This window comes from Anopheles cruzii, chromosome 3 (genome assembly GCF_943734635.1).
Source record: "Anopheles cruzii chromosome 3, idAnoCruzAS_RS32_06, whole genome shotgun sequence".
NCBI classification, from domain to species: domain Eukaryota; kingdom Metazoa; phylum Arthropoda; class Insecta; order Diptera; family Culicidae; genus Anopheles; species Anopheles cruzii.
The window spans coordinates 51438282-51466045 of record NC_069145.1 but is presented as its reverse complement, the minus strand read 5'-3'; the positions used below and the strand labels follow the sequence as shown (position 1 = coordinate 51466045).

The 27764-nt window shown below is 45.7% G+C and overlaps 2 protein-coding genes across 2 annotated transcripts in view; both read left to right on the top strand.

Annotated features, from left to right (window-relative positions):
• Window positions 1-23791, top strand: part of LOC128270561 (thrombospondin type-1 domain-containing protein 4) — a 79165-nt gene extending 55374 nt beyond the window's left edge. The window contains exons 7-11 of the mRNA XM_053007971.1: window positions 16541-16739; window positions 20857-21168; window positions 21242-22245; window positions 22305-22481; window positions 22678-23791. Coding sequence (XP_052863931.1) covers window positions 16541-16739; window positions 20857-21168; window positions 21242-22245; window positions 22305-22481; window positions 22678-23043 — 2058 coding nt within the window. The 3' untranslated portion in view covers window positions 23044-23791. The remainder of the gene's footprint in view (window positions 1-16540; window positions 16740-20856; window positions 21169-21241; window positions 22246-22304; window positions 22482-22677) is intronic.
• Window positions 23792-24542: 751 nt separating this feature from the next.
• LOC128272557 (uncharacterized protein KIAA2013 homolog) lies at window positions 24543-26755 on the top strand. The gene is made up of 2 exons (XM_053010383.1): window positions 24543-24843; window positions 24905-26755. The coding sequence occupies exons 1-2, from the start codon at window positions 24672-24674 to the stop codon at window positions 26608-26610; spliced, it is 1878 nt and encodes a 625-aa protein (XP_052866343.1). The 5' UTR covers window positions 24543-24671; the 3' UTR covers window positions 26611-26755.
• Window positions 26756-27764: the final 1009 nt, after the last annotated feature.

Below are 27764 nucleotides of genomic sequence, written 5' to 3'. Positions count from 1 at the left end.
CTCCCTGGGAACTGCACGTAACGGAGAAGCCCTCGCCTCGTTCCGGTCTTACTCGCTTTTTACGGCACATGGTTTATGAGGGCCCTGGGAAATGAGCAAAAAAAAGACTCCATCTGAAGATATTTGGCCTTCTTAAATTGACTCTCGCTGTACGGTTTGTGTGCGCCAGTGGCAGCACCACCATGTATCTTCAAGCGTCCGCACAATTTGACTGCGTTAAGACCACTCGCACCATTTTATGAACCCCCGGTGGAATTTTGGAGGGCCTCGAAACTTATGGCCAAAACGCTGCGAGCTGCGCGAATAAATTCATATTCATCGCGTCTGACCGTGGATGTGGTGGTTTATTTATCGCCAAAGGAAACATGAATGATGAAGGTCATCGTGGTGGTGGTGACAAATGCATACGACTGATAGCAAAGCCTTCGAGCGAAAAACAGCGACATAGTTCGCAACGGAATCGGGGTCTAACGGTAAGGGTGCATTTTTCGTCCCGAAATACTGTACGATGCCAATTTGACCGAGTGCACTGTGGTGTGTCCTGGGGATGCGAAAAGGGCAACATAATGCAGATTAGTCGTTCCACATGGTGGCAATGCACACGCCCAGAGCACAGTGTCTTAGCATCACACTGGAAAGCGGTTAGCGCCGAATGTACTCCGTGCCGAATGTTTTCGTCGATGCTCGAATTTCGATGGAGATATTATCGAAAACGAACACGCGGAAATTGATCCTTATTTTCGATGCAAATACCGCTTCACCGACTCCGCTCCACTTACTTTGCGACAATCAACTCAGAATGTACGACGGAACCGAGCAGCGTGCTTGTCGTTCTTTCGAAAGGGAAACACAATACGGTTAGAGGATTTTCATCGCACACAGAGGCTGCTGTGTCGGGAATTGAATTTTCAGCTACGAGCCCAGGACGCTCGATGATCCCGAGCCCGCTCGTTGGGTCTCTACCGTGGACGATTATGGTGTTTGTCGTGATCCGTTTGTTTTGTTCGTTCCTTTTTTCCTTGCCCACAATCTGCCACCATCTTCGCCGGATATGTTCGCCATTGTTCGATACTTGAACTGTAGCAGCAGCAGCAAACAACGCTGCGAACATTCCAAATGACAATGTTTTACCACATACAAAACATATTAACTTTGTTGAACGAGATGTACCAGCAGCAGAACCCAATTTCGAGCAAATCAGTCTCAAGATTTCAGCGTAAAAAACTAGTGTGCCATGAAAATCCACGACATTACTTGAATGGTGCTCTTTTCAGCGGAAGGCTTAGGAGGCTGGGCACTCTTAGCTCTAGGTTTGATCCACCGTTTGGCTCAAGACAGCATGGCTACTGTACTCAGCAACTGCATCAATCGCCGGGGAGGTGAAGTAATCCTGTAAGGAGTGATTCGGTTTTACGAGAATAGCCCTAGGAGCCGTTGAGCAGCGAGCGGGGCGCGGAATCGTCGGTCCACATGGCGCATCTGCATTGCCGTTCTGCATATGTTGTTGTTGGCCGTAGTTACGTAGTGGAGGCGATTTGTGTGGCTGTTATCATCAATTTCGTAGTTTCGTCACATTCGCCCTGACGGCCCCTGGAATGCCCGGGACACCAAACATTCCATGGCCATCCGCTGCACCCAGGGTGTGTGGCGTGGTGCAAAAGTACACAGAATTTGTGCGCTTCCGTACCAAAACACGAACAGGAACCTATTGATGAGAACTTTTGCGATGAATAAACACAAAAGTTGTGCGCTTGGCCGAGTTCTGCACACGGTTCAGCTGCGGCGATTCGGGGATTCGGCGAGGTCAGCGAGCAAAAAGTCCGGCAGAGAGCAGGATCCACCTGCTGGCAGGGTAAGGGGCGAGAGAATTGAATGGCGAACGCCAAAGTTATCCCGAGTTTATACGTAAAAAGTGCTCTTCTTTCACTCGTGCCCGTGGCGCTCCGGATGGACTACTAGTTAACCTCCGGTCCGGTCCGGGTGCACTCAGGCCGCTACGGAACCCCCGCCAGATTTTCCAGAATCCGTCATTCTCAGTTCCTGGTTTTACTTTCCTTGCTTCAAACGATTGCAACGTACTCGCTCGGTGGTCGTTAAGCAGCTCTGTGGGTCTACTCGTTACGCTCACGGTTTACCTGGTTTCAGCAGAAGATAGTCAGCATCGCGCCTGGACTAGCACCGACACTGGATGCTTGTTATTATTTGGCGTCTCGGAAACAACCTGACCAGGGCCTATATTTAGCGCAAAGCGCAGGCAAATAAGACAAAATACAAAATTATTAAGAGCAAGTACTTGGGTGTGTAGTCAACCGCCCAGCCAGCTAGGATCTTTGACCAGTGAACGCAGAACGGCAAGAAAAGGCAGCAACGTAACTTGAAATGATCTTGCGTTCTTGCTGGTGACCAAATGTCTAGGATGAAGCGTTGTTTGGCTGCTTCCTACCATGGGTGTAGATGGGCTGTTTCCAGAGGATGAAGAGTAAAGTATTGTCCACTTAGAATCGGGAACAATTGAATTAGCTCTATCTCGGGGTTGGTTTGACTTAGGAAACATGTCAAGGTGTCAAAATGAAGGTATTTTATTGTACTTTAAGAGAAAAATTTCATAAATTTATTTTGTTGGTGTCGGATGAAATCGCGAACTTTCTGTGGAATGCGCGCCATTATTTTCTGCACAATCTTCTGGTCCACCTCAGCGGCTAATTTGTTCCAATTTATTGCCATCTCTGCAGCATCCTACATCACCTTTCCAGTCTTCTTCAACTTCCATTTGATTATTGCCCAATAATTTTCGATTGGGCGGAGTTCAGGGCAATTTGGTGGGTTGATATCCTTTGCGATGAAATCCACCTTATTGTCACGGTACCACTGAACTACCTCCCTGCTGTAGTGGCAGCTTGCCAAATCAGGCCAAAACTTAACCGGACCTTTGTGTGACTTAATAAATGATATAACTCGCTTTTTGAGGCACTCTTCCTTGTACAGCGTTGAGTTCATCGTCGTGTTTGTGATGAAAACCTTGGTTTCCGTCCACAGGTGCAAATTCCTTGCCAGATCATTAGTTTCCGTGCAAATTTATTGGCGAATACATATTTGAACTTGGAGAGGACATCTCCCCGTGCCGTGGCGAGATAACATTTTGGTCCAGGAAGCTGTCCAAAATCCATTTTCATGTATGTTTCGTCGTCCATAAGCAAGCATCCTTTTTACCTCGTCAGAACCTTCTCGTACAACTTTCTAGCGCGTGTTTTAGCGGCTAGGTTTTGCTTAAGTGTCCTGTTTGGATGCTTACATGCAAGGAAAAAACACTAGCTTTTTCATAGACAGATCCTCTGGACAGTACTTCTGCTGGCACGATATTTTTTTTGCAATATCCCGAACCGGGGATCCAGGATTTGCCTTAATTGATCTCAAAACCTTCCAGATCAGCTGCCGGTCGTATGTTCCACTACGACACCTACTCTGAATCTTTCGGTCTACGGTATTGGGTTGCCGGAAACGTTAAAGCACAGCATATACAGTTGATTTTGCGAATTTTTGTGTTTTTGAGATTTTTAAAGCAGACCACGTGGGGTTCTCGACGTGAGTGTGCAGAATTATTTTTCTTCTTTCGAGTTCCATTGAGCATAACTTTCTATAAACTCCGCGTACCAAGATGAAACTTTCAGCACTGAAAGTCGAATGTTTACTAAACATAGCTGTCAAAACATTTGAAATCCGACCACCAGAGGCGCTGCTAGAAAACATACAACTTTCCCGATTCTAAGTGGACAATACTTAAGTTTTAGTAGCCCCAGCCGAGATGGCGCCAAATTGGTGGGTGAGCGGCGTGAGACGTGGGCAAAGAGTTCCGCCCCTAAAAACTACATTGTTACAGAAAGCAACAAATGACTTACGTTGTATCTGTTGCAGGCCAAGACCGCTCGGCGGTTGTTGAAGTATAAGAAAAATACGCCCAAAGTTTTCACTTCAGTAGATCCAACTATCTAAGGTCAATCTGCCGAGTTATGGATCGAGTCTCACAACTCGATTGGTGCACAGATCTGATGCAGCGCAAGGACGTCCATTTGGCATCGTAATAATTTCCCTATCTTTCTGATATGCTTCGCAGAACCTTCATTAACATTAACTCCGGTATATGAAACACACAAAATGTGCAAAAGAAACAAACACAAAGCTTTTAAACCAATTCCGAAGAAAAAAAACAGCAACAGCAATGTTTTGTACACTATTGACATTCCAAAAGGAAAAACAAAACAACAACGCTAGTGGCCTGGCATTTTAAACACACAAGTGTGCGTGCCGAGAGACACATGTGTGTGCCAGCCTATAGGCCGCGTGCTCAGGTCGCATATTTATCAGTCGGTCCGGCGTCATGGGAATGACGCAACTTGTTTAGCGTCCCTGCTGACCAATCCAACCGCAGTCTTCACCTGCCCCACACTCAGCTCTCTCCTTGGACCTACACCTCCGCCACCATCTGTGCTTTAAGGTGTGTAAACGACGTTATTAGGCACCTTTTGGCAGGTGTGCAAATAGTTGATGAATTTTGTTAGTGGCGGGCCAGCATAAATGTACTCTCCTTCACACGCGTCCCGTAGACGCGCTCGGGTGGATATCTATTCAGATTCCAACTTTAATTATAGTTCTATCGAACTATGTGGCTTAAGACCGCCAAAAAAGCACCGGACAGCCACTGATTGCCGGCCATCCATCTGGGACAATGAGCTTGTGGTGGAACTTATTGGGAGTCGTCGTCGTCTGGCGTCTGACTGAAATTTATGTAGATCCTACCGCCAAGTTTGCTAAGGCCAAGGGTGGAGCGGACGACAACAAGTGGCTAATGGCTGCTAGCATAGGGATCAGGTTTTCCATCGCGGCTTGTTGATCTTTCGTTCATGCCTCACTTAGCGACAAGCCGACAGCGGTTCGGCGGTCGACCACAGTTGACCGACACGACACACGACCAAACGTAAGGTACTAATGTAGGACTGAAACCAACGCTAAAGGTACACATCGAAATTACGCACCAAAATATGCAAAGCGACTTTCAGTGTGTCCGTTACGGCTCCGAAAGGAATCTGACTGTGTGCCTTTTCGAACTACACTACACAAAAGCCATTCCATCCTTGTCCATCAATTGAAAACGGCACGGCATTGGGTTCCGGGTGGAAATTTAAAGAAAACGGGTATGGTTTTTCGTTAGCGAAATAAAATGATCTGTTTGCTTAACGATATTGGAAATGCAAAAAAACACTCACCGGCGATGAAACAATAACAACACCGGTCGGGCGGAAAATATGTTTTATTAATTGTATTTCACCGTGCATAAAAAGGCACATTTTTTTTCCTAGCGGCATCATATGCTGCGTCGTCTTCGTGAAGTCATTCAAATGTGGGTTTTGGTCTGGGTCTGGGCTCATAAAATAATTGTTCCATCAGCACCCGACCCAGGGCCTGACTCATCGTCGGCGTCGTCGTCGTCGCCAGACCCGACGATTAAGGTGGGTTTCGCCAAATGTGGAAGCTTTTTTCGCCTTTTTTTCGTTCTACGTCCACAGTTCCGTGCCCCAGGGGTAATTTCCGGTTAATGCACATACTCGACCGGGAAACCGGGTTTTTTTTCTTCCACTGTTGCTTTTGGCGATTTACTGTATAAACTTCCACAGTACACGGTGTGTCCCTACACCTTGAAATCCCATTACTGGGAAACCGCCGGCTGGTGCCACTCCTCGGGCAGGATGCTCGACACATCCGTCGGTCCTTAATAAAGTGACCCACCGCTTATCGTTCGCTGCCCAACACGCTGCCCGCGCACCAACGCATGGTCCATTTTCCGAAGAAGAACCGCTTCCGAGGACCGAGGACGAGCTGGTCGGCCTAGGCTGGCAGCCCCCAACGAGTATTCTCAGCGCATTATTGTGGACGCCTGAAGCGCCATGTGCGCCATGTGGAGAATCGTGGTGCCACTACCTGGTGCTGCTGGTGCTATCATCAAACATGCATCATCCGGGATTTTTAATTACTTTGCATAGCGCCGGTGCACCGTCCTGTACGAGGCCTGTCTTTGTGCCTGTCTTCTCCACTACCCACAGACGTCGGGGTTTTGCGTGGCGAAAGCTTAATAAAACTGCTAAAGATAACATCTTCAATCCGCTGGCTAAATGGTGCCACGCTGACAAGATGTGACTGTTAAAATGGACAGCTTCGGTTCTTGGCGGCCACCAACAACCGGCGAGGTCACTGAAGGTCCGGACTGACACAGGCGGGACTACGAGCACAGAATGATTCATTTTACAAACGCATTAGGAAAGGCTTTATGCTACAAGTAGCTCTACACCGTAGTAGGAGCTACTTGAACCACTTTAAGCAGGTAAACGCAAGACCATTTTTTCCCGCGAAGCTGTGATAGTTAAAGCACGACCTTGATGAGAGTTTCCAAATGTCAGTTTTGGTCCCAGTCTTTGGGTTTTGGACAGTTTCACTGGTGCAAAATAAAGGGTTCTCATTAGCAAACGCAATACTATCAAATGCGAAACAAACTTCCTGGCCCACGGTAACTGCTCGTGATGTTTTGCTGGCAGTGCTTGGCAGCACAGAGAACCATTTTCCTCCACGTTGGCCAGGACATGGGAATGCTTTGGTATTTTCCACCTTTTAAGCACAGTACCCGCCGCCGGGCTACACTAGCTCCACCGCGGTGATTGCTTTTCTCTCGCTGCTGAGCGGACAACATGCAATGCATTTCATGCAATCGCTGCCAGGCCTGAACCGCCGCTCCTGGAAGGTTGAACTTCCGGCTTCCAGGGGATCGCGCCCGATAGTGTGCAAGCGACGGCCCATGTCTGCTCCGAGCGCACGGCCACCACCGGCGACTGTGGAGGGTGTTCTGTGACATTCGAGCCACAGCAGCAGCTTTGCATCGGTTAGCGGGTCTTTACTGTTAGGTCGTTATTGAGTCTTGCGGTACATAAAATATGAACTACAGACTGCCTATTGGTACACTGTACGTTGCCATCGCCATTAATGGTTAAAACATTCGAAAATGTTCACTTAAGACATCCTCAATGCAGAAGACTCTATGAGAACGCGTAACCGGAACGAACAAATCGTTTTCTTAAAGTAAAAGATGCTTAAAATGTATAAACATTCAACATTCAGACTTAAATACTAGGTTGTTCATTATATTCGGAGCCTCGATATCAAGGAGCGATGCTACGAGCCTGATTTTTTTTGTGATATTGGTACACTCTTCAAACGAATGTGTGCGAAGTTTCATTTCAATCGGTCACTTACTTTTTTTTTACAAACCATTTAGTATCGACATGTCGCAGTATTTTTTACAATGGATAAAATCAAGTATCGTGCAGTGATTTCATTTTTATTTTTCAAAGGTTTAAAGGCAAAGGAAATTTATGAATCAATATTTAAAGTGTATAAGGACTCTTTGCCTTCAATTAGGTGGTTAAAAGAGGGGATTCTGAGCGTAAACATGGTCGTAGTAGCCTTTAAGACGATCCATGTCAAAAACGTCAAAAAAACAGACACAACACCTGAAATCGTAAAACAATACAGGATATCGTTTTCGAAAATCGTCCAATCACTGATAGAAATTAAATACAAGACCTAGCCAACTTATTGAGAAGTATAACCAATATTTTGACTGAAGTTTTGGGTTCCAGAATGCATTTAGCAAAATTGGTGCCGCATTCGATGAAAATGGAAGAATGCACCCAATGCAACAAATGGCAAAAATCCATGAATTAAAGTTCGAATTGTTGAAGTATCCACTCTATTCACCAGATTTGGCCCCTAGCGACTTCCATCTGTTTTCAAACCTAAAAAAAATCCTTCGCGAAAAGCGGTTTTCATCAAATGATGACGTCATAGCAGCTGTAAAGAATACTGTGACGTGACAAAAAACTGTCGATACTAAAAAGCTTGTAAAAAAAAAGTAACTGACCGATTAAAATTAAACTTTCCATGCGTTCATTTGAATAGTGTACCAATATGACAAAAAAAAATTAGACTCGTAGCAGTTATCGTATCGTAGTCCTCTGTTATCGAGGCTCCGAATATAATGAACAAGCTAGTAATAATTAGACAACCTTCAGAAGTGAAACGTCGTGACAACATAACAATAATCTAGTTTGCTGATAGATAGATTGCTTGGAACAATAACTTTCAAGCGGAAAATAGTCACTTCCATAAAATGCTTCCGTTTGCGTTTGAATGATGGCCTCAGAATATCCATTGGTTTTTTTCTTCTTTCCTTAAACGCGTTTCGCTGGCAAAACACAACGCTTTTGGCACTTCATTTCCTTGAACCTGATTGTACCAGCTATTGTGATGCCTGATTTCTGACTACTTGTTGAGTGTGCAATCGGATACGCTGTTTGGCGTAGCTCCGACACCCCAGCCAACAGCAACAGCCTTGTTCACCGGATCGGATTTCCCGGTATTTCCCTCCATCGAACGCCGGTCGCCGCGCAGACTGCGAAATTGCCTCGCAGATGGTGGCCCACGGGATTTGCGTCAGCCTCTAAGCAGACATTATTATTTTATGAGTTTTAATTTCAATTACCGCCACTGGCGTAATGATTCCACGGAAACGACGCTACGTCGAGGTGGTGAGCCACTCATGGTTGAAAACATTTGATGTTACTTCAGAGTCAGGCTGCTGCGGCTCCGGCATGGAACCTCTATTCGGGACGGAGGCTGACGGTCTGTCAATGGAAAACCCAATGGAGCTCTCTCGCTGAAGAGCCACGCATTCCATATCCCTTTTTCACGCTCTTGGTATAATGGAGCTTCCCTGCGAGCTTCTGCCAACTCCATGGACACCAACGCACCATGGGTAGGGTTCGCATAGAAATCCAATTCCAATTCAAATCAGACACAAAGGCACAACATCAATCGGGCACCGCTCTGGTGACCATGCTGCCCCCGGATCATGCTCGTACTAACGATAACGATGGTTACGATGCACCAATCGCCCCAGATAAACGACTGTGCATTGCCGCTTCCGATAATCGATTGCGTGTTGGGCAACTGCTACTGAACAGCACTCGGACTAGCTGCAGCTCTTCATTATCACCGCGAATAATGTGCACTGGTCGTAAACATTCCGTCTATGAAAGTGTATTCATTTACAGTCCCATAATGATAATGCTGCCGCAATGGGATTAACCTCCGCTCGCGCCTCGTGATCGGAATCCTGCGAAACGGGAGCGCCCGGCAGCAGCAGCAGCATCCCGAATGCCTATTAATTACTGACCAAAATCAAACATTCATCAATATCCTCCGGGCGCTCCATAAGCTCCATCGGGGACTTGAGGACATCATTTTCAACGCGTCGCTCGCGCCACTCTTGTGGCCGCAGGCGATGATGGAACAATTTAAAAAATTAATTATCTCTTTGCGGTGAAGCGGTGAAAACCGTTGTTGGCAAATAAACTGCTACCGTAATAAATTACAGCTTTGCCGTTTTGGTCAAATCACTTTCCGATGCAGAGCATTGGTTATAATCTACATCGTGCACCGTGTGGGCGATAATGATTGCGATATAATTGTCAGTGACTCGTCTTTTGTGTACAGATACTAGGCTGTTCAATAAGTTCGTAGCCTGGATAAGAAAAACACATTTGTATGGTTTGAAATACACTTTAATATTCAGTACGTTCTCCCTAAACATCAATAGACTTGTTCCAACGAGACTCCAATTTATAAATTCCATCCCTGAAGTGAGAAACTGGAAGGGCTTCAAACTACGCTTCTCCGCAGCTGTTATGACGTCATAATTTGATGGAAAACACTTTTCACGTATGATGTTTTTTTTGGGTGTGAAAACAGATGGAAGTCGTTGAGGGCCAAATTTGGTGGAACGGTGGATACTCCAACAATTCGAACCTTAATTTATGGATTTTTGCCATTTTCAAAATGCTCTTGTGACACGGTGCATTGCCCTAATGAAAGAGGATGTTTTTCTTCTGCCAACCGGGTGTTTTATCACGAATTTTCTCTTCCAACTCGTCTAAAAAGTTACAATAATTACCGAAATTTATTGTTTTACCAGTTTGCAAGTAAACTGCTGACAAAATTCGATTCGCATCTCAAAAGCTGATGTTAACAACATTTTGGGCGATTTCTGGGCACGAACTCGTTTGGGAGCCAATTTCACACCACCATTTACCCTCTTGTTTTGATTCAGGATCATAGTGAGATATCCAAGCTTCACTAATCGATGCACTAATTTCACCTTATTCTATCGAAAACGCTTAAAATGTTGCCGATAAAGTTCAATTCAGATTCGAAGATTTTCCAATACGGTATCCTGTATTTTTTCTACCATTTCAGGAGATGTGTCCTTTTTTGGGCGTCGTTGACGTTGGTCGCCTTGAAGGCTTGTACGAACACGTTTAAATTCAGAAGCACTCATTTTAATGTACTAATTGAAGGCGCAGAGACCTCATATACTTTCAATATTTGTTCATAATTTTCCTTTGCTTTTAAACGTGCACGATACTTGATTTTTTCCATTGTAAAAAATACTGTGACATGTCGATACTAAAAAGCTTGCAAAAAAAATTAAGTGACCGATTTAAATGAAACTTTACATGCGTTTCTCTATAAAGAGTGTACCAATATAATAAACAAAAATGGGTTTGTAGCGGTATCGAGGCTACGATCTTATTGAACAAACTGCTATGCATATGGTTGTCAAAAATGGTATGACAAAAATGCACAACACATAATAAGTTTTTAGTGTTATTCAAACCTTGGATAGTGGAAAAATAAGAGTATGGCTATTTAAATAACTCCGTAATAGGCTCATTCCGGTCTCCAAAAAAACGCCCATGTCTTTGATGTTAAACAGCTTTGTTAGTTCAGCTAGCTCCACAGACCCTTGGGCGAAAGTTTGGATCGTATTGTGCAAGATTCTATAATGAAATTGTTTGTAGCAATATTGAAAGAAAGCAGATCTTTCTCTCGTTTCGTATAATGCAAAATGCAACCCTTAGGCACGGCTTTCGCCATTCTGTTCGGCGCAATGCTTCGCTGGCGCTTCGCAATGCTTCCTAATAGCACCGCGCACGGTACATCTCAACCCCGTCATTATCTTTGATCTTCGTCCTCTTAAACATCCGGAGGCATCTGAAAGCAATAACTTTCTCGGCCATTGCGTTCGACTGCTTGGCATTTCCATTAAAAAACCGTCAAAATGGTAAAAAAACGTGCTTAGAACACGTTGCGCGTGGGTTTTCTGTTTTACTGCAGGGAATTCCGGTCTCTACTATTAGCATTAGTGTCTAAAGATAGTTATCATGGCACGAAGACAGTGACCGACGGCTAACACATTCATTGAAAGTTTTGAAACATTTTAAAAAATATGGCCAAATCCTGCTGGTTATCAAACAGAACTCGGCCGTAATAGACGAAACGCCAATGAAAACAACACCATGCACCGAAGAACACCGTGGAATGGCTTCAATGTTGAGTGAATAAACCTTACACGGCATGCATCGTTCCTGTCCTCCTGCCGGAGTGTCCTGCGTGATCGGTTGGTTGGACCGGCACCCGTAAGAACTTTCTGAAGGCCTTTCTACACCGAGATGCACACTTAAGATGGATTCTTTCACTGCTCTTTCGTACAGGAGTATATTGGTTTCTTGATTCAATCCCGATAGCAGGTGTTGCCATGAATAGAAAACCAGAGAGGGCTTCCGACGGCAAGGAAGAATTTGCTGCGCTACCGACTAGCCAGAATGTACGAGCCAGTTTCTTAACGGACACTGACTGCGAGACGTAAGATATATTTTCAATCATCCTCGGTCTGGATAGCCGTTTTAGGAAAATTGAAACAACTCGAAGCAAATGTTTAGAGATTGGATGATGCCCTTCAGAGCGTGTTTCTCGGGGCAGTTTGCTTGCAGTACGTAAAGAAATACACTGACGCATCGACAGCTTTTGTATTTGGCTGTTTTTTTAAGATTTGTCGAACGTCGCCATAGTTGAATAGACCTTTGATTCAAAACGTTGCATCAACTCTGCCCCATGCCTCTGCCCCTCTGCCGCGGACTGCGAAACTTTATAACGTGTAAAAAGAACCTTCCCACGACTGTAACGAACCGTACTTTGGCACACTTACCCAATTTAGCTTCATCATCTTATAAACATAAGCAAAGAAATGGGCAACCAGGGAATGAGCATTACAACGGGAAGACAGACAAAACTGCATATCGCCCCGATGAGCCACACAGGGATGCACCCTGGACGAAGCCTAGCGGAGGCTTATTCATATCATTTAACTTTTGCACTCTTGGGGACTTATTCTGTCTTCCTTTTCTGCTGCAGCATAAGTAAAAGGTCCCATGATGGCACGAACAGAAAACACAATTTATCCGGAACAAATACCAAGTTACTGGACCCCATAGCCAGTCAGGTTTCCGGAGGCGCACCAGCGCATCTTACTCCGACAGTAACAGTAAACTGTCTGTCCGAGATGGAAATGCAACTTTGTTTCAATTCCTTGCCCTGAACGATCCTTTGCAAACGAGGGTGCGAAGCAGAAAGTGAAAAAATTACTGCTTGTCAACCAAGCAACCAGTGACATTCCCAAACCTGTGAAACCAAACAAGATCTTCGTTCGCCGAAAATCGTGCCTGGCACACTGGCTAGAGGTCTTCAGCAAGTCGACGTAGTTATCAATAAAATGTCGGCAATCAACAAAACCGTCAAACTTCACGGTGTTGAAGACGACCCCTTGAAGGGAGCGCCATATTTTGCCAGCCCACCTACGCGACCAACGAAGTCTAGTGTGTTTCCAGCCTCAGTGCAATCCAATAAATTTCGGAACGGGTGGACGAGATGAAATTATAACACTTTATAGGTTATGAAAGTGTAATGAAGATCGACGCGGGAATAAGCCTGCCGTCGGGTCTCCCGGTTTGCCGGACTCGATGGGCAAGCTCCCCGCTGATAGCCGGGCCGGGCCGACTAACTTAATCACCGCTTAGTGACGGGATGGCTCTTCGAAACTTTTCTCCACGAAATCTTTCTCACCGCGGCACGATTTTGCAAGCAAATCTTTTGATATCCGTCACGGCCTTTCGTCGGTGGCACTGGGCTGGGCGTGAATCGAGGATTATGTGCGGATTAATAGAAACCGGGTGCGCCAGAAGGAAATGTCAGTTTGTGGACGAGTTGCGTAGGAAGGTTTGTAATTAATATAACTTAATCGGCAAACTTTCGGCTTCGCACCACAAACCATAACCTGCCGTTGTGTTTCGTTGAGTTTTGCTTTTACTCCACCGTCCGGTGGATTGACGTCTTGAGACCTGCCCTTATTTCTGCTTTACAGATGACCATTTCTTGTTTGTACACTTCTATTCGGACTTTTGCTTTCGTTTCTAGAAAAGCATATCAATGGAACAAAGAAATGTACATTGAAATTACTAATGATCTGGAACAGCACATTGGCGCATTCCTTTTAGTAGTTGTTGGCGAAATGACGCAAGTAGGAAAAATGGTTGTGCAACGCTTGGCATTTACGGAAAACAATCCTCAGCTCAACAATTCTTCCCCTCCTGCATCGGTTGGTTGAATAGTTAATGTTTTTAAGCTACCTTGCCGTTCGCCATTACAATGTCAACAGAGCTAGAAGCGAAAAACAATCGAGAAAACGTATTCTACGTAAGCGGCCTACGTGCTGAATACAACGACACTTGCGACACGTTCATCACTACAGCTATACATTAGCGTTCCCCGGTTGATCATGCTAATGCCGTCGGATCCTTTTCCCTGGAAAAGGTTTAGCTGTTGCGAGAAGCCACCCTTTGGACACTTCAGAGAAGGTTGTCTGTAATATGCAAAGTGTAAGCAATAAAATTCAAGCAATATGTTAGGTGGCCAGCCACCTGGCTGACCCGAGAGGTGTCGATAATCTTAATGGCAAGATGTTGACGGGATAATGCACAACACTTTCGGTGATAAATGATGAATTAGAATACCTTGTTCTTGGCCCTACCGACGTGATGGTTAGATCGCAAAGTGTTCGAGTAATACAACGTTACAGCAACGATTATTTCCGCTAATAAGTGCCAGCACAAAGTTTTTAAAGTGTACCATGAACAACATCATCGCCGAATGTAAATGAAGCACACGAGTGGTTCTCTCTGTTTGTCTAGCCATGTGTTCAAATTCTCAAAACGAAATATTCACCGGTTTCGCAGTGATTATTTAGCCGCAGAAATGTATTACCTTTCAAATGTAATATTTTTAGTATTATTAAATATTACACGTTCGGAAACAGAGCGGGGATACGCCAAAAACAGAGCTGAGAATTATTTACATCCGGGCACAATCTATTCAGCTTCGAAACGTTTCAAGTCAGTGCTTTACAATCCTTTTTAGCAACCCATATCCTAGCTGTCCTTGCGGAAACCACTTCGACCAACTCGACTCCACTTCGCAGCGCAAGAAGGACTCGTTTTTGACTCTAAAGAAGAATAGTTGTGCTCAGTGATTTCTTCCGTTCCGTTTCTGGCCCTTGGAAACGGCCCTGCCCTTTCCCTGTTTGAGTGTTTAGTATAAAGTTAAAGCAAGCTGAACTGTTTTAAATGTTTTTAAAAACATCATTCCCGCGGATCGTTGCCGTTGCAGTACTGGTGGTAAGTAGCACCGATGTGTGCCCTCTGGGCTTGCAGCAATTGGGGCTACCATTGGGTTTCCCGAGGCCGATTTCCAGCAGCTCGTGGACCCAAGCTTAGCGGTGGTGGTGATTCCAGTCCCAACCCTCAAGAGTAGCATGATACATCGGACTCGCGAGTATTGTTTCTTCTCGGGAGACGATAGCTCTTAGTTATGGAAATAAATTCCCAGGCTGGCGCGAGTACCAAGAGTACTCGGTTAGGGTGTGTGGATTAGATGCCAAACTTTAAACTGAGGTAAACTAAACCTCGGACGGCAACCTGCACGGTTTTCGGGGACGCGCCCGAGACCGCTCGCGCACCCGTAGTGGTCGCAACTGGTGGCTTTCGCCGCTTATTTAATCAAAGAAACAGGACACCTTCGTGCGTTCCTGGGTGTTTTTATCGTGAAAACGGTGTCTTAATTATTCCGACTGGATTACCACAGCGGATTGCTGTTCGGAAGTGAGAAAATGGAATAATTAAGTGAATTCTCGGGCCAGCGGCAATGTTCCTGGTGGCTTGTAGCCAACAGGTTTGCAGCAAATTTTCCTTTAATGCTAAAGGCCGAGGCCTTTGGACCATCCTGAGAATGATTAATTGATTTTCATGAGTTCAGTATTGAGTGTAGCTTCGTTTTATGATGCACGCACTGGTGGTGGTGGCTCTAATTTGCCATTTGTATGAAAAGCTTAGTAGCGTAGCTTAGCATAGTTTTACCAAATATTTCCTGTCCTGCTTTGCTAGGCAGTGCCGGTTAAAAGGCGTAAAAACATAATTTAAAAAGGATTTCTAAGTTGATCAATCTGATTGATAACGAACACTGCTTAACTTTATTCTGTTGCCAACCCACTTTTTAGTATTACTTAAGACTATAGACGAGACAATACTTATCAAATTAACTGAGAAAAACTTGGCATAGTTAATAATCAATTATTTAACTTTCTTCAATCGATTCATTTATGTTAAAATATCGGTTAGTTTATCCCCACTGTTGACTATTGAGTGATACTTTCGATCCTGTCGATTGTCAAGATCCTGCTTCATTCTACAATCACCTCCAAATTTTTGGTTTTAAACATCTCATAAAGAATGCTTACGCCAGCAAACACCGTGCTCAGCTACAATACTAATGTGTTATGTGTGTCACAACATAAGGAGGCCGCGTCTAGTTGCTATGATATCATTCGAGCAATGAAATCAATCAATCTCGTCACTTTCTGAGACTCTCGAAGGGCCACAATTCCGGATGTGCGGATCTAGCGTTTCTGGTTTGTTTAGAAAAGGTTTCGTAGAGTAAAGAGCAAAACGCTCAATCGGTAATACGTAGGACTAACGGCTCGTTGCGGCTCCATACCCGAGGGCGCGAGTTTGAGGCCAAGGCAAGAGGAAATTAAAAGCAAACAACGTTTCTTAAGAGTTAAAAGAACGGAAGACATTTTCGTCGGCCGCTCCTGTGTAGGGCGAGGCCTGGCCTCGCAAAGTAATTGAGAAGCCAGGTGTTGCGTCCCTTTGTGAGCCCGGTGCACAGAATAAAGTTCTAGCCCGCTTTTCTAAACGCTTTTCTTCTGAGAATCGTATTCCATTCGCCGAGAAAGCAGAGCAGAGGACCAAAAGTGGCAGCTTTCAAGCCAGCCTTTCTCTGTGTCGCCTCACGGCTCTTGTCGTCTCACGTTCAATTAACCGAAAACAAAAACATGAAGTTAAGTGACCCATATTAGCTGTACGCGGATGTGTTTGTAGCTCCTTTTAGCACCTTGTGGGAATCGCAGGGATTCATGGGGCAGTTTTGGCAATGGTTCTTTCTACGAATGAGGCGTACTTTACACGATATGTTCCGAATTTCTTTCCAGGCCGTTCATAACAGTGGCGTAATTTCGGGCACGTTCATGAACAATGGCGCCGTCCGGTGTGGGACCACCGTGTGTCGACCAGTATCGGGCATCTACACGAAGACCAACCCCAACAATGGCTACGTCCACGTGGCCAGCATCCCATCCGGGGCGTCGAACATAACGATCACCGAGCTGCAGAACAGCCAGAACTATCTCGGTAAGTAAAGCGCGCAGCGATTGGCGATCCGAGGACCAGGCGGAGGTGTGTTGTGCTCGTGGAAACGAGGGACCGACGGATCACACTTTGTTAATGCACTTTCTAACGGTTTTCAAAGAAGAGCAGCCGGATACCCGGATCATCTTAAAAAAAACCCGGGCGGGCCACTTTTAGGGGGGTGTGAATATATGTTTTTTTAGTTTATTCTTTGCCATCTCTTCGGAGTAGTCAATAAAAGCGAATGCTTTCTGCCATCTCTAATGAAACCGATGAAAGCGTCCTCAAGGTACGAGTGTGCGGCTGGCTGAAGAGAAGACCATTTGCTCGCCGGAACCGGATAACACTTCGCTGTCTTGGTCTGTTTTCCTTTGCTTCTTTGAATTGGTATGCCGAAGGTCACCGAGACGCAAGGACCCATTTGGAGTGGATTTATGAGTCGTTGGACACTTTTGCGAGCAACACGCACACATTGGCAACCAACAGACTGATGGTTAAATGTTACCCCTCTCTTCGCACCGATTCACCTTAACCGTTGCCCCACGGTCCAGGTGCTGCAGCTGGCTGTCGCTGCAGATGTGTGCCATTTCCTTGACATATATGCACTCGCACAACTGGCGTCGTATTGTAACTAGTGTCACGCTACCTCGTGTCCTGTGGCACCTGTTTTTTGGACGGCCACTAGTACAGGGTCCATTGTGCCAATGCATTACGATGCTGGGAAAAGACCTAACTGATGCTGCTTTGGTGCCTCAGCAGCAAGCCGCGAGAGAAGTTCCGGTTCCGGCCGGGGACGGGTTCGTGACGAAATCTCGTAAATAAATGACGCACGCGCCGATCCTGGGGATTCGAGGGTCAGATTCATGAGTTTCGAACGTCGACTTGTCCAGTTTTTATCCAGAATGGCCCCATAACGTATCTCGCAACCGATGAACTAATAATTTAAAATGCGAGCTGCCACCGCGCAATGCATTTGTGTTCACTGATCCGACTTTCACGTATTGAACCACGGAGTTCGAGGCCCTCTCAATGGCTTGAATGAAACAAAAACCGAGAAACGGCCAATAACGGATTTGAAGTCTCCGCTCCGTTCGTCTACTTTTGATCCCCGTCCTCAGCCCTGTAATTTCGCACGCCGTCTCACCCGACTTGCGGTGCGGTATTAACATTTGCTAATACATTGCCCAAGTGCTAGTGAATCAAGTCGAAACTCGACGGAAAGAGAAATTATCATAAAATAACGCATAAATCGGAGAATAATGGAGCAACAACCGTACATCGCGCGTTCCACTGCGCGTTCGGCCAATTGAGATAAATTCAGATTGATGGCCACCGCCATCGAAAGTATTTGCTCGGTTTGTTCCGTTTTCGCTCCTCCACCAGCCAGGACGATTATAGAAATCCATGCCCGTTCAGGAACGCACGAACGGCCAGGCGTCGAATTCGAATGCACAGTTCTCACAGGGGAAAAAGTCCAAACGCCAACGCGTCGGTGAACGGCTTTCCGCATTGCACCATCGGGCCCGGGCCCGGGATGTGCTCGATTTATACCATACAACCCACCAGCGCGAACCCGATTCCCGCATTCCCGCTTGTGGCAGCAAAGAGGACAAAAGCTATGCATGTGCACCGTAACCAAATTAAGATGGAAATCTGTCCGATGCACACCTTAATTTACCGTCCATTTCCATCCGAGAGCGAGGCGCCAGCACCATCGCAAAACATCGCCCATTAATTCATGCACCGCAACACCGGAACTATGCTTTGTGTTGTGTCGCACGGACCTAGGCCTGGTGTTTTTTTCTGTTTTGGTTTCGTCGAGCGGTGCTGGAACTCGGGTAATAGGTACGACAGCTCAGGTTATAGTTTAAGCGTCGTTCGGTTCAATAAAACATATCCAAGAGCCGAGCCACGAAAGGGGAACCGAATGAAGGTGCACGGAGAACGATTGCCTGCAAGTAGGAACAATAGGAACTGGGAGCGAAAAGGAAATGCCAACCCGTAGTGAAGGGGATAAGAAAAGTTCGCCTCGAGCTAGGAAACAAGAGAGGGAAGGAGGAAGCAATGTTTATTGAGGTTCTCATGGTTCATTCTGCTTGGCCCGTAAATAGTTTGAAGACAGCAAACGGCATCAAAGCGGCATTACATATGTAGCCAACGCACGAAGAAGTGGTGACCCGATGGGAGCAGCACGTGTGTACTTCCTGGCCTGGCTTAACGTTGCGTTTCCGATCAAATTTGTGTCAGTATAGTTTCGCTGACCATCAGTACACTTGTTCCAACGAAATTCCAATTTGAGAATTCCATTCCTAAAGCAAGAATCTGGAAGGGTAAAATTAAAAAAAATACTGTTATGACCTCATCATTTGTTGTAAAACCCTTTCCAAGCTCTTGTTTTGAGTCTGGAAACAGATGGAAGTCGCTAGGGGCCAAATCTGGCGAATACGGTGATGGTCCAACAGTTGGAATTTTTATTCAGGGATTCTTGTCATTGTCAACATGCGCTCAACTCAGTGCATTGTCCTGAAGAAAAAGGATTTTTTTCCACGATTTTTTCCCTTCAGCTGGTCCAAAACGATTGACGATTTTGACTTGATAAACAAAGAGCCTGAGAGGCCTCCAAAAAAGCTCGATCACGCTGTACTACAAGAATTTTTGGGCGAAAGTGACCGAACAACAACTGGCGGATCAGCTAAAGGTGTCCAATACTCCAATGGATCCAATGGATTTATTTTCAGAATCATAAAGAGAAAAAAATCGTGACTAGGTAGTCCGGGACAACCATCAACTTTGACTGCACAACCAGATCGATTCGAGCAAAAGACAGTGCTATGTGTCTGGTTGGACCAGAAAGGTGTGGTGTACCACAAGCTCCTAAAACCTGGTGAAACCGGTAATATACAGGGTGTCCAAGCAGGAGCTCTTTTTTTCATTTTGTTATAAAACAAAAACGGCTGAATATTTTTCGATGATTAAACATTTATTTGAAAGGTTGATTCTTAAATTTTTTTTACGAAAAACAATTTTGGTCAAATGTCTACCACAATTGGTTTGGCAGTAGCCCATTCGGTCGACCTATTTTTGAGTACATTTTCGGTTGTATCTGGTCCTATTTCGGCAATAGCATCTTGAATTTGTGTATTGAAGTTGTCAATAGCTGCTGGTTTGTTCGCATAACATAAATATCGATTGTGGCTGACGCTGTATGGCACGTAGTGCCGTCCTGTTCAAACCAAACGCCGTCCAAGTTCTCAGCTTCAATTTCGCTGAAAAACCAATCAGCCAAAATCCGCACCAAACAGTCACTTATTGTGGATGCATTGGCTTCTCTTGCACGAAATGTTGCATATTAACCACAATACTGCATATTAACACAGCCACCGAGGTGGAAATGAGCTTCAATGAAAAGTGCTTTTGACGAATGATTTGACGACCTACCACGTTGGAAATAAATTTTTCATATTTCTCAAATGTCTGCAACCGAAACTGTATTTTGTACATAAATTCTAAGAATCTACCTTTAAAATAAATGTTTTAGCATCGAAAAATATTCAGCCGTTTCTGTTTTATAACCAAATGAAAAAAAGATGGCTTGCTTGGACACCCTGTAGATCGCTACTGACAAGAAATGATCGATTTTACCCATCCATTGATGGAAAAGCGACCATAATGAGCCAGACGACACAGTGCGGTAACTTGGCTCCATGACAATGCGCCTGGATCGTGAAACAAAACAGCTTCACGATACAATCCTGCTTTCTGGAGCTGAAAAGCAAGTTAGTTGTGGCTACAGGAACAGAGACTTCATACATTCCTAGAGCAATGTGTTCACTGGTCACTTCCGTTGAACTCCAGAAGCAGCCTTTCGGCTATCCGACTTCCGCTCTACGCACTTGATTTACTTGTCCTCCAACTGCGGCCAGCAATGGGCGTTCTTTTATCCTACTTAAAAAAATCAGATTCTCAGATGTTTTCAGATTCTAAGAAGGATTTTGTGTTTTTAGAAACGGGTTGCGCCGTATTTATAAGGATTGTTATTGTGTTTGATTTTTTGCCCAGAAAAGTATCCACATTCGTGTGATTTCTCCTGAAATTCATTACCTGTTCCCTTGCTTTACAGCGCTCAAAACAAACGATCAGCGATTCTTCATCAACGGAGACTATACGATCTCGCTTAGCGGCCATTACGTTGCCGCCGGCACCGTGTTCGATTATCGCCGAATCGATGGGCTGAACAACGGGTCGAACAGCAGCTTCCGTCACGTGGAAGGCATCACGGAGTGGGTGACCGCTCTCGGGCCTACCAACGAACCGGTGCAGCTGTTCCTTCTCTCTCAGTCGCCGAACCCGGGTATCAAGTACGAGTATCTGGTGCCGGTCAGCACAGCACAGTCTACAGAGCCATCATCGCTGGAAGATCCGCGCCCAGAAGGTAAGCTCCCGGCGCATCTGGGGTGACGTCCTCGGATCCATTTTTACGTAACGTTTGTTTTTTCTGCTTCCAGCTGGTAACGAAATTTCCGAAAAAGCGAACCTTCGGGTGCCGAAACAACGCCCAGTGACGGTTGCTGGTAACGGCACCACCACCACCACCAGCACTTCCGGCCGTGCAGTCGGCCAGCGCAAGCGGAAATACCTTTGGAAGGTGATTGGGTTCAGTGCCTGCAGCAAGTCGTGCGGCGGAGGCATCCAGCAGCCGATCATCAAGTGTGTCCGCGAGTCCCCGACACGGGTGTTTTCCCCCAAACGTTGCATCCACCTGCAGCAACCGATTCTGAACGAAAACGTGATGCGCTGCAACACCCAGCCGTGCCCGGCGTACTGGAAGCTGGGTGACTGGAATCAGTGCAACTGCGAGGAAAAGTACGACGAAGCGGTTTTCCGGGCGCGTGAAGTTAAGTGCGTCCAGGAGCTACTGTCGGGCATCGTGATACAGGTCAGCAACGGGGCGTGCATGGACGAGCTGCCACCGAGTACGGAGCGGTGTGAATGCTCGCGAGTTGTCAAACCGACACCACCGCCTTCTGTTCCGCACTCAGCAGCAGCGCCACAGGTTGAGCCACCGCGTCATAGGCAGACCGGAAATGGGCAACAGCACGAACATCATGACCATCACCGAGGCCATCGCGGTCACCAGCAGCAGCCGCAACATCACGCCGCTCTCGGGGACGGGGCTGGGCGTGGCGTAACTGGGACACAGAACGACGCGGATACCACGTCGATGGGAACCGTCGTCAGCAGCCACTATGGACACCAGCGGCAGGACATAAACCGCATCCACTATCGTGCTGAGTCGAAAAAAACCGGCATCTGGCTTACGGCTAACTGGAGCACACGCTGCTCCACGGCCTGCGGCATCGGATTACAGACGCGCTCGATCTTCTGCGATCGCAGCTCGTCGTCCAACTTCGAACGGTGCGACCTGCGCCTTATGCCGGAGACTTCACGCGAGTGTACCAGCGATCGGGCGTGCGAGTATGGCGAGTGGTTCACCGGACCGTGGACGTTGGTGAGTTCCGTCTTCCGTCGAGCGCAAACGGAATCTCCAATCTCTCTCTTCCGTTACAGTGCTCGGGCGATTGTTTCAACTTGACCCGCTCCAGGACGGTGCTCTGCATACGCAACGATCACTTTGCCCCGGAAAACGACTGCGATCAGGCGATCAGGCCAAAGGCGATCGAACCCTGCGACAGTGAATTGTTCGACGATTGCAAACCAAGGTGGCACTTTTCCGACTGGACAGAGGTACAGAGGCTGCGGAGTGTTGTGCAGTATAATTTACATATTTGGACAGTTGCGCCCCAGAAAGTGGGCATGTATCCTTTTGGACTAACCCATTCCTCTAGTACTAATACTGTAGACTAATAGACTGTAGAAAGATGTTTTGAGAAGAAACCGTAACTCTCAGCTTTCCGTTTCCGTTACTGTATCTCCCACACAGTGCACCAAACCTTGTGGCAGTGGTAATCAGCGTCGCGTCGTCAAATGCTTGGAGTTCAATTTGCGCGACAAAATGCTTCAGGAATCGGTTAGTTGCCGCTACGCTGACCGGCCGACTGCCTACCGGATGTGTAACGAGGACCCGTGCCCGCAGACAACGGCTACGCCGGTCACAACGACAGCCGCAGGCTCGACGTCGCAGTTTCCTCTGCTGGATTCGGACGAATATCGCACCGATCCAATGCTGAACGATGAAAATTGTCGCGACCAGTTCCCAAACTGCTCGATCGTGATGAAGGCCAAACTGTGTAGCTTTGACTACTACATGCAGGCCTGCTGCGTGACCTGCCGAAATCAGCCGAATTAGTGAGCAGACGCACTAAGCGAAGTACTAACGAGAGAGAGGCTACGCAAGCCATCTTGCGCATAATAATCGCAAACTTTTAGTGACAGATCAGAATCACAAGGAATCGAGTGTGTTTTTGCCATTGTTCCACAAACCGTGAGCTCACCAACCGCATAATCGTTTGTCAGTTTTCTGTTTGCCGCCATCATTGTCCGTAGTCCGTTTGACAGTATTTGAAAAACCAAGCATGGTCGTACTCCTTTTTCCTTTCCGGTTCATCTCAACAAACCATCAATCAGCGAAAAATGGATAGACGGATGAACGCATGGGACGCATGGGTTCTAGCAGCTACGACTAACACAGCACACCAATTAAGTCACTCATACTACTAACGAATCACACATCCCACAAAGAATGAGTGTAAGGATAAGGATACACAAATTGGCGCGAACGAACGAACGAAGTTCTTATTTGTTTGGATATTGGTAAAAGATTCGAGAAAAATGTCAGTTTTTTATCCCATTGACAAAGTATGAACGTAGAAACAGAGCAAAAACCTACGAAACGCCTCATATAGAGATGGAGGTTATAATCATTTTAAGATTATAAGAAAAAGCAGTAAATGGAGAAGTCGAACGAATTTTCCAAAATAGAATGTTTTAGGGATTAGATATTTATCAAAACGAAGATTTTAATCCACATTGCAGTGTTACTCATCAAACAAATTCATTATCGTTAGTAAGTATTTGGAAATAATGAAAAACATCCACAGACAGACAAACAAACAAATAAACAACTGCAAAATAAATTAATTTTCACTCACTATAGTGCGAGTCTGTTTCTTTTTTTAACTCAATCTCTAGAAAACGGCCAAAGAATCACGGATCAATTCACAAACTGAAGAGTTACCTGGACTTATTGAATAATAAAGTCTACCATTGGTGACAATTAAGTAAGGCTGAAGTGGGCAACTGAATTTGAATATTCAACTGTGTTGCATACTTGAGAAAAGAATGCAAAAAATCCAAATCGCGTAAAAACTGTAACATTAATCTGTAATGTCAAATCGTTTTACATCTCCGCGGACTCATAAACGTTTTGACATAAGCGCAAACGATTTGACATTATAGATTAATGTCAAATCGTTTATTTTCGCTTCGTGTGGCCTTCCAGTATGAATTTTTAACCGGGTCAATCAAACCTCGCTTGAACCGGTTCTTTAAACCGGTCCTCCCTCAACCGATCTTCCCCACTCAAAACATTCATCACCGCACTACATCAGCGAAGCAATATGGTACAAAACAAAATATATTATTGTTTCTGAAAGCAAAATCATCAAATATACGCAGGTACATGTTTATGGATGTTGAATGAAATAAATTTAAGACTCCTGTAGCAGTGCTGAAGAGATAGTAGAAGGCTTCCCTTACCCAATTAGGGACGATACTGAAGGGTATGTTATTGTTTTGAGTGCCGCTCGACGATGTCAAACTGCGTATAGAAATTGCAATGAAAAGGACACTAAGTTTGCGGTCGTAATAAGTCATGGTCCCCGAAGTGTAAAACTTTTCACAGCATTCAGCCAACATCCACTGGCATTGAGTTTCCCTAATCCTAGCACAAACCGTACGGAAATATTAGCCATTAAGATGAACTACAAGTTCGATACCAGTGATTTAACTCGTCGGCTGAAACGAACGTTCGACGGCAACTTATCGTACCGGAAACTGTTCCTGGTACTCTTCATTGTAGCTGTCTTTTTACTGTACATAGGGCCATCGTTTCTTCGATGGCTATTCGGCCAAAGCGAACCAACAAAGGGTAAGCAGCGGTCCCTTGCACCCACCACTGATATCGATTTCAACTGTGATCCATTCCACAGACCAGACGATGCGCTGTATGGACGACCGGTTAACTCCTTTCTACCTGCAAAACCTAGAATACAACGTAAATATCCGGCATCAAAACCCTTTTCCACACGAATACGATGCCATACCATACGTCGGCAATGGTTGGTTCGGGCTGGAAGTCGAACATTCGGCGCATCTGAATATTTTTCGCGGCCGAGCTCTTCTGCAGCCGGTAAACTTTCATCCAATTGTCAGTGTTGCAAGTGCCGATAACATCTTTCGCGAGGCAACGGTCGTTGAGTACCTGAGCGGTATTGTGCACCGGTTTCAGTGTTTCGCGGACGGCTACTATGCGTCTTATCAGTACTATGCCCATCGTACGATACCATCCGTGTTTGTGCAGGAACTCCAGCTGACGAACACAAAAAACCAGCTGATGGACATTGAGCTTATTGTGCCACGAATTTCTGACTGGCCGTCTGCAGTGGTGACAAACATCAAGCTACAGCACGGCTCCACGATTCTCGAGTACCAGGTTGTCTCGGGAGCGGTGGACGTTCCACCGACAGCAGGCAGCAAGGAACAGGCTCAGGTGCGTTTGGTCTCCATCGTATCGCGAAAACTTCCCCGTGTGATAACACTGAAGAAAAGGGGCACAACCAAGCTGGAGCTGCTGCTCACGATAAACTATTCCGAACCGGTTGGGCATGATAAGATGGCCGCGTATAAGGACGTCGTTGAAAAGCAAGCGATCGATGCCATGAACCGGGCACTGGCAGCAGCAGAATATGGCGAACATGGTGCCTACAATAGCTTCAAACGGGACCACATTCGGGCTTGGAACGCCCTGTGGGAAACAGGGTTCCACATAAGCACATCGAAAGCAGAGAACACGCTGAACGGGAATAACATCAACGCTACTATGTACGCGGTTGTATCGCATGCTCGTGCCTTCGAATACGAACAATCCGTGACGGCCGTGCGCAAGGATGAGATTGCTCGGTCATTGACGTACGCTGAAGGGTGTTACGACAGCTACCATACGTTACAGGCCGACAATTTGTGGCGCCAAATGTCTTCGTTCGAGGAGCACAATGCCTTGGTCGCTTCGTGGATGCTGACCCTCGAGAAGCAGGGATGCCATAATCTGATCAAAGCCGGAGCTAGCGGAATCGTGCAAGCGATGGTGCTGAGCTTTGGCGGGTTCCGCTTCAGCAACCAGCATCTGGAGTTGAACATTCACCCCAAATATCTACATCGTGACTACGATTTCCGCCGATTGAACTATGGCAACAAGACCCATCTGAATGTTTCCATCGCCGTCCGCGACGACAACAAAGCGATTCTGTCTGTAGCGTTGGATCGTTCCGATCGTAACTATTATGCGTGTGACGCAGGCTGTTTAGATGATCCGATACAGCTGCGCCAATCGAAGCTAACGTTTCCAGTAAAGCTCACTGAACCCGTGACATCGATTCTCTACATCACCTCGGACCGCAAGCACATGGAAGATCTTAGGCATGCGATTCACATCCAAGAAGTCCGTGTAGCGCCAGCTCACCAGCCTGCCGTTATTGCATTGCACAAGCACGGACATCATCTAGGAGGCTTACCGACGCTGTTTTGGGTCTCGATTTGCGTCATTATTATAGTGTTCCACGTTTTCCTTTGCAAGCTGATAGTAAAGGAATACTGTGAGCCTCCGGATAAAATGAGATACCGTTACAGCAAACCATAGATATACACATACGTTCGTTTGTGTGAATACTGTGTGCTTTGCTGAACTTGTTCATGTGTCGTTCATGCTCGTTGGCATTTTTTGCCAAGACGTTACGATGCGCATAACAAAGTTCGAAAGAACTATCGGTCCAGTATCGCCTTTTACCAGCAATTTATGCTTAGTGAAAGCATTCAGATTACTAATCCAATAGCTGTCGTTTTACAAAATAAAATGAGATGAATAAATTCGATATGGTCATCCGTCAACAGTTAGTTAATGAGCGGGCATTTTATTCTCAGTTCTACACTATACGTTACATCTCGCATATAAAACAGTCCCTCCCCTTATTATTAATCAAAATAGTTTGACGTAATGTTCGTACTGATAAACAAACATAAGTAATAAAAACACTTCCCGGCAAAAGTGTCAGACTTTTGACAAATAACCAATCGTCTGATAACATTAGACGTCCGAACAGTGCTGGCAGCTTAATTTTTTACAATAGCGCTATTCGTGACGGCGTCCACTCAGCGTGAACTTGAAAACTGAAATATGTTATTACTGTTACTGTTGCTCACGACTGTTTTTAAAGCATTCGTGTTATTAATTAAAGCTTAATGAAAAAATACTCGAATGAATCAACTGTTGGTTATTTATTAACGCACATGATGTTGTTTTACATTTGAATTGTTTTCATCTGATTTTGTTATTCAGAGAGAATGAAGTTGATTGCTCCGGTGATTTTTTTAAAGTCGGTGTATTTAGGCTGTAATTTCGTTGCAGAAATAAAAAGGGCCCTTGCCGCTTTAAAGTTTCTACTGTTTTTTTTGCTGCTTTTGGCTTGAACACCCGATCACCGGTGGCGCACAGGCCTGAGGAGGTAGTGTTGCCAGCGCTGACATATAAATACATTTTGACGTCTTATAAACAGAAATGGAAGACTGCGCTGGTCGTAGATATTACGCCAATTCAGTCCGAGTGCTGTACGGAAAATTAATTTGCGCCTAGATATCCTACGATTGAACGCACTTAGCTGGTTATCCTGGATTTTTCGGTACAAAAGGCATCAATTTGTCTCCCATCCCGACGATATTCTACTGCCTTGAAGCATGAAAAATTTAACCCATTGCGGCGTGTTTAGGGAACGGAAGTAAAGTGTTTTGATTTTTGGT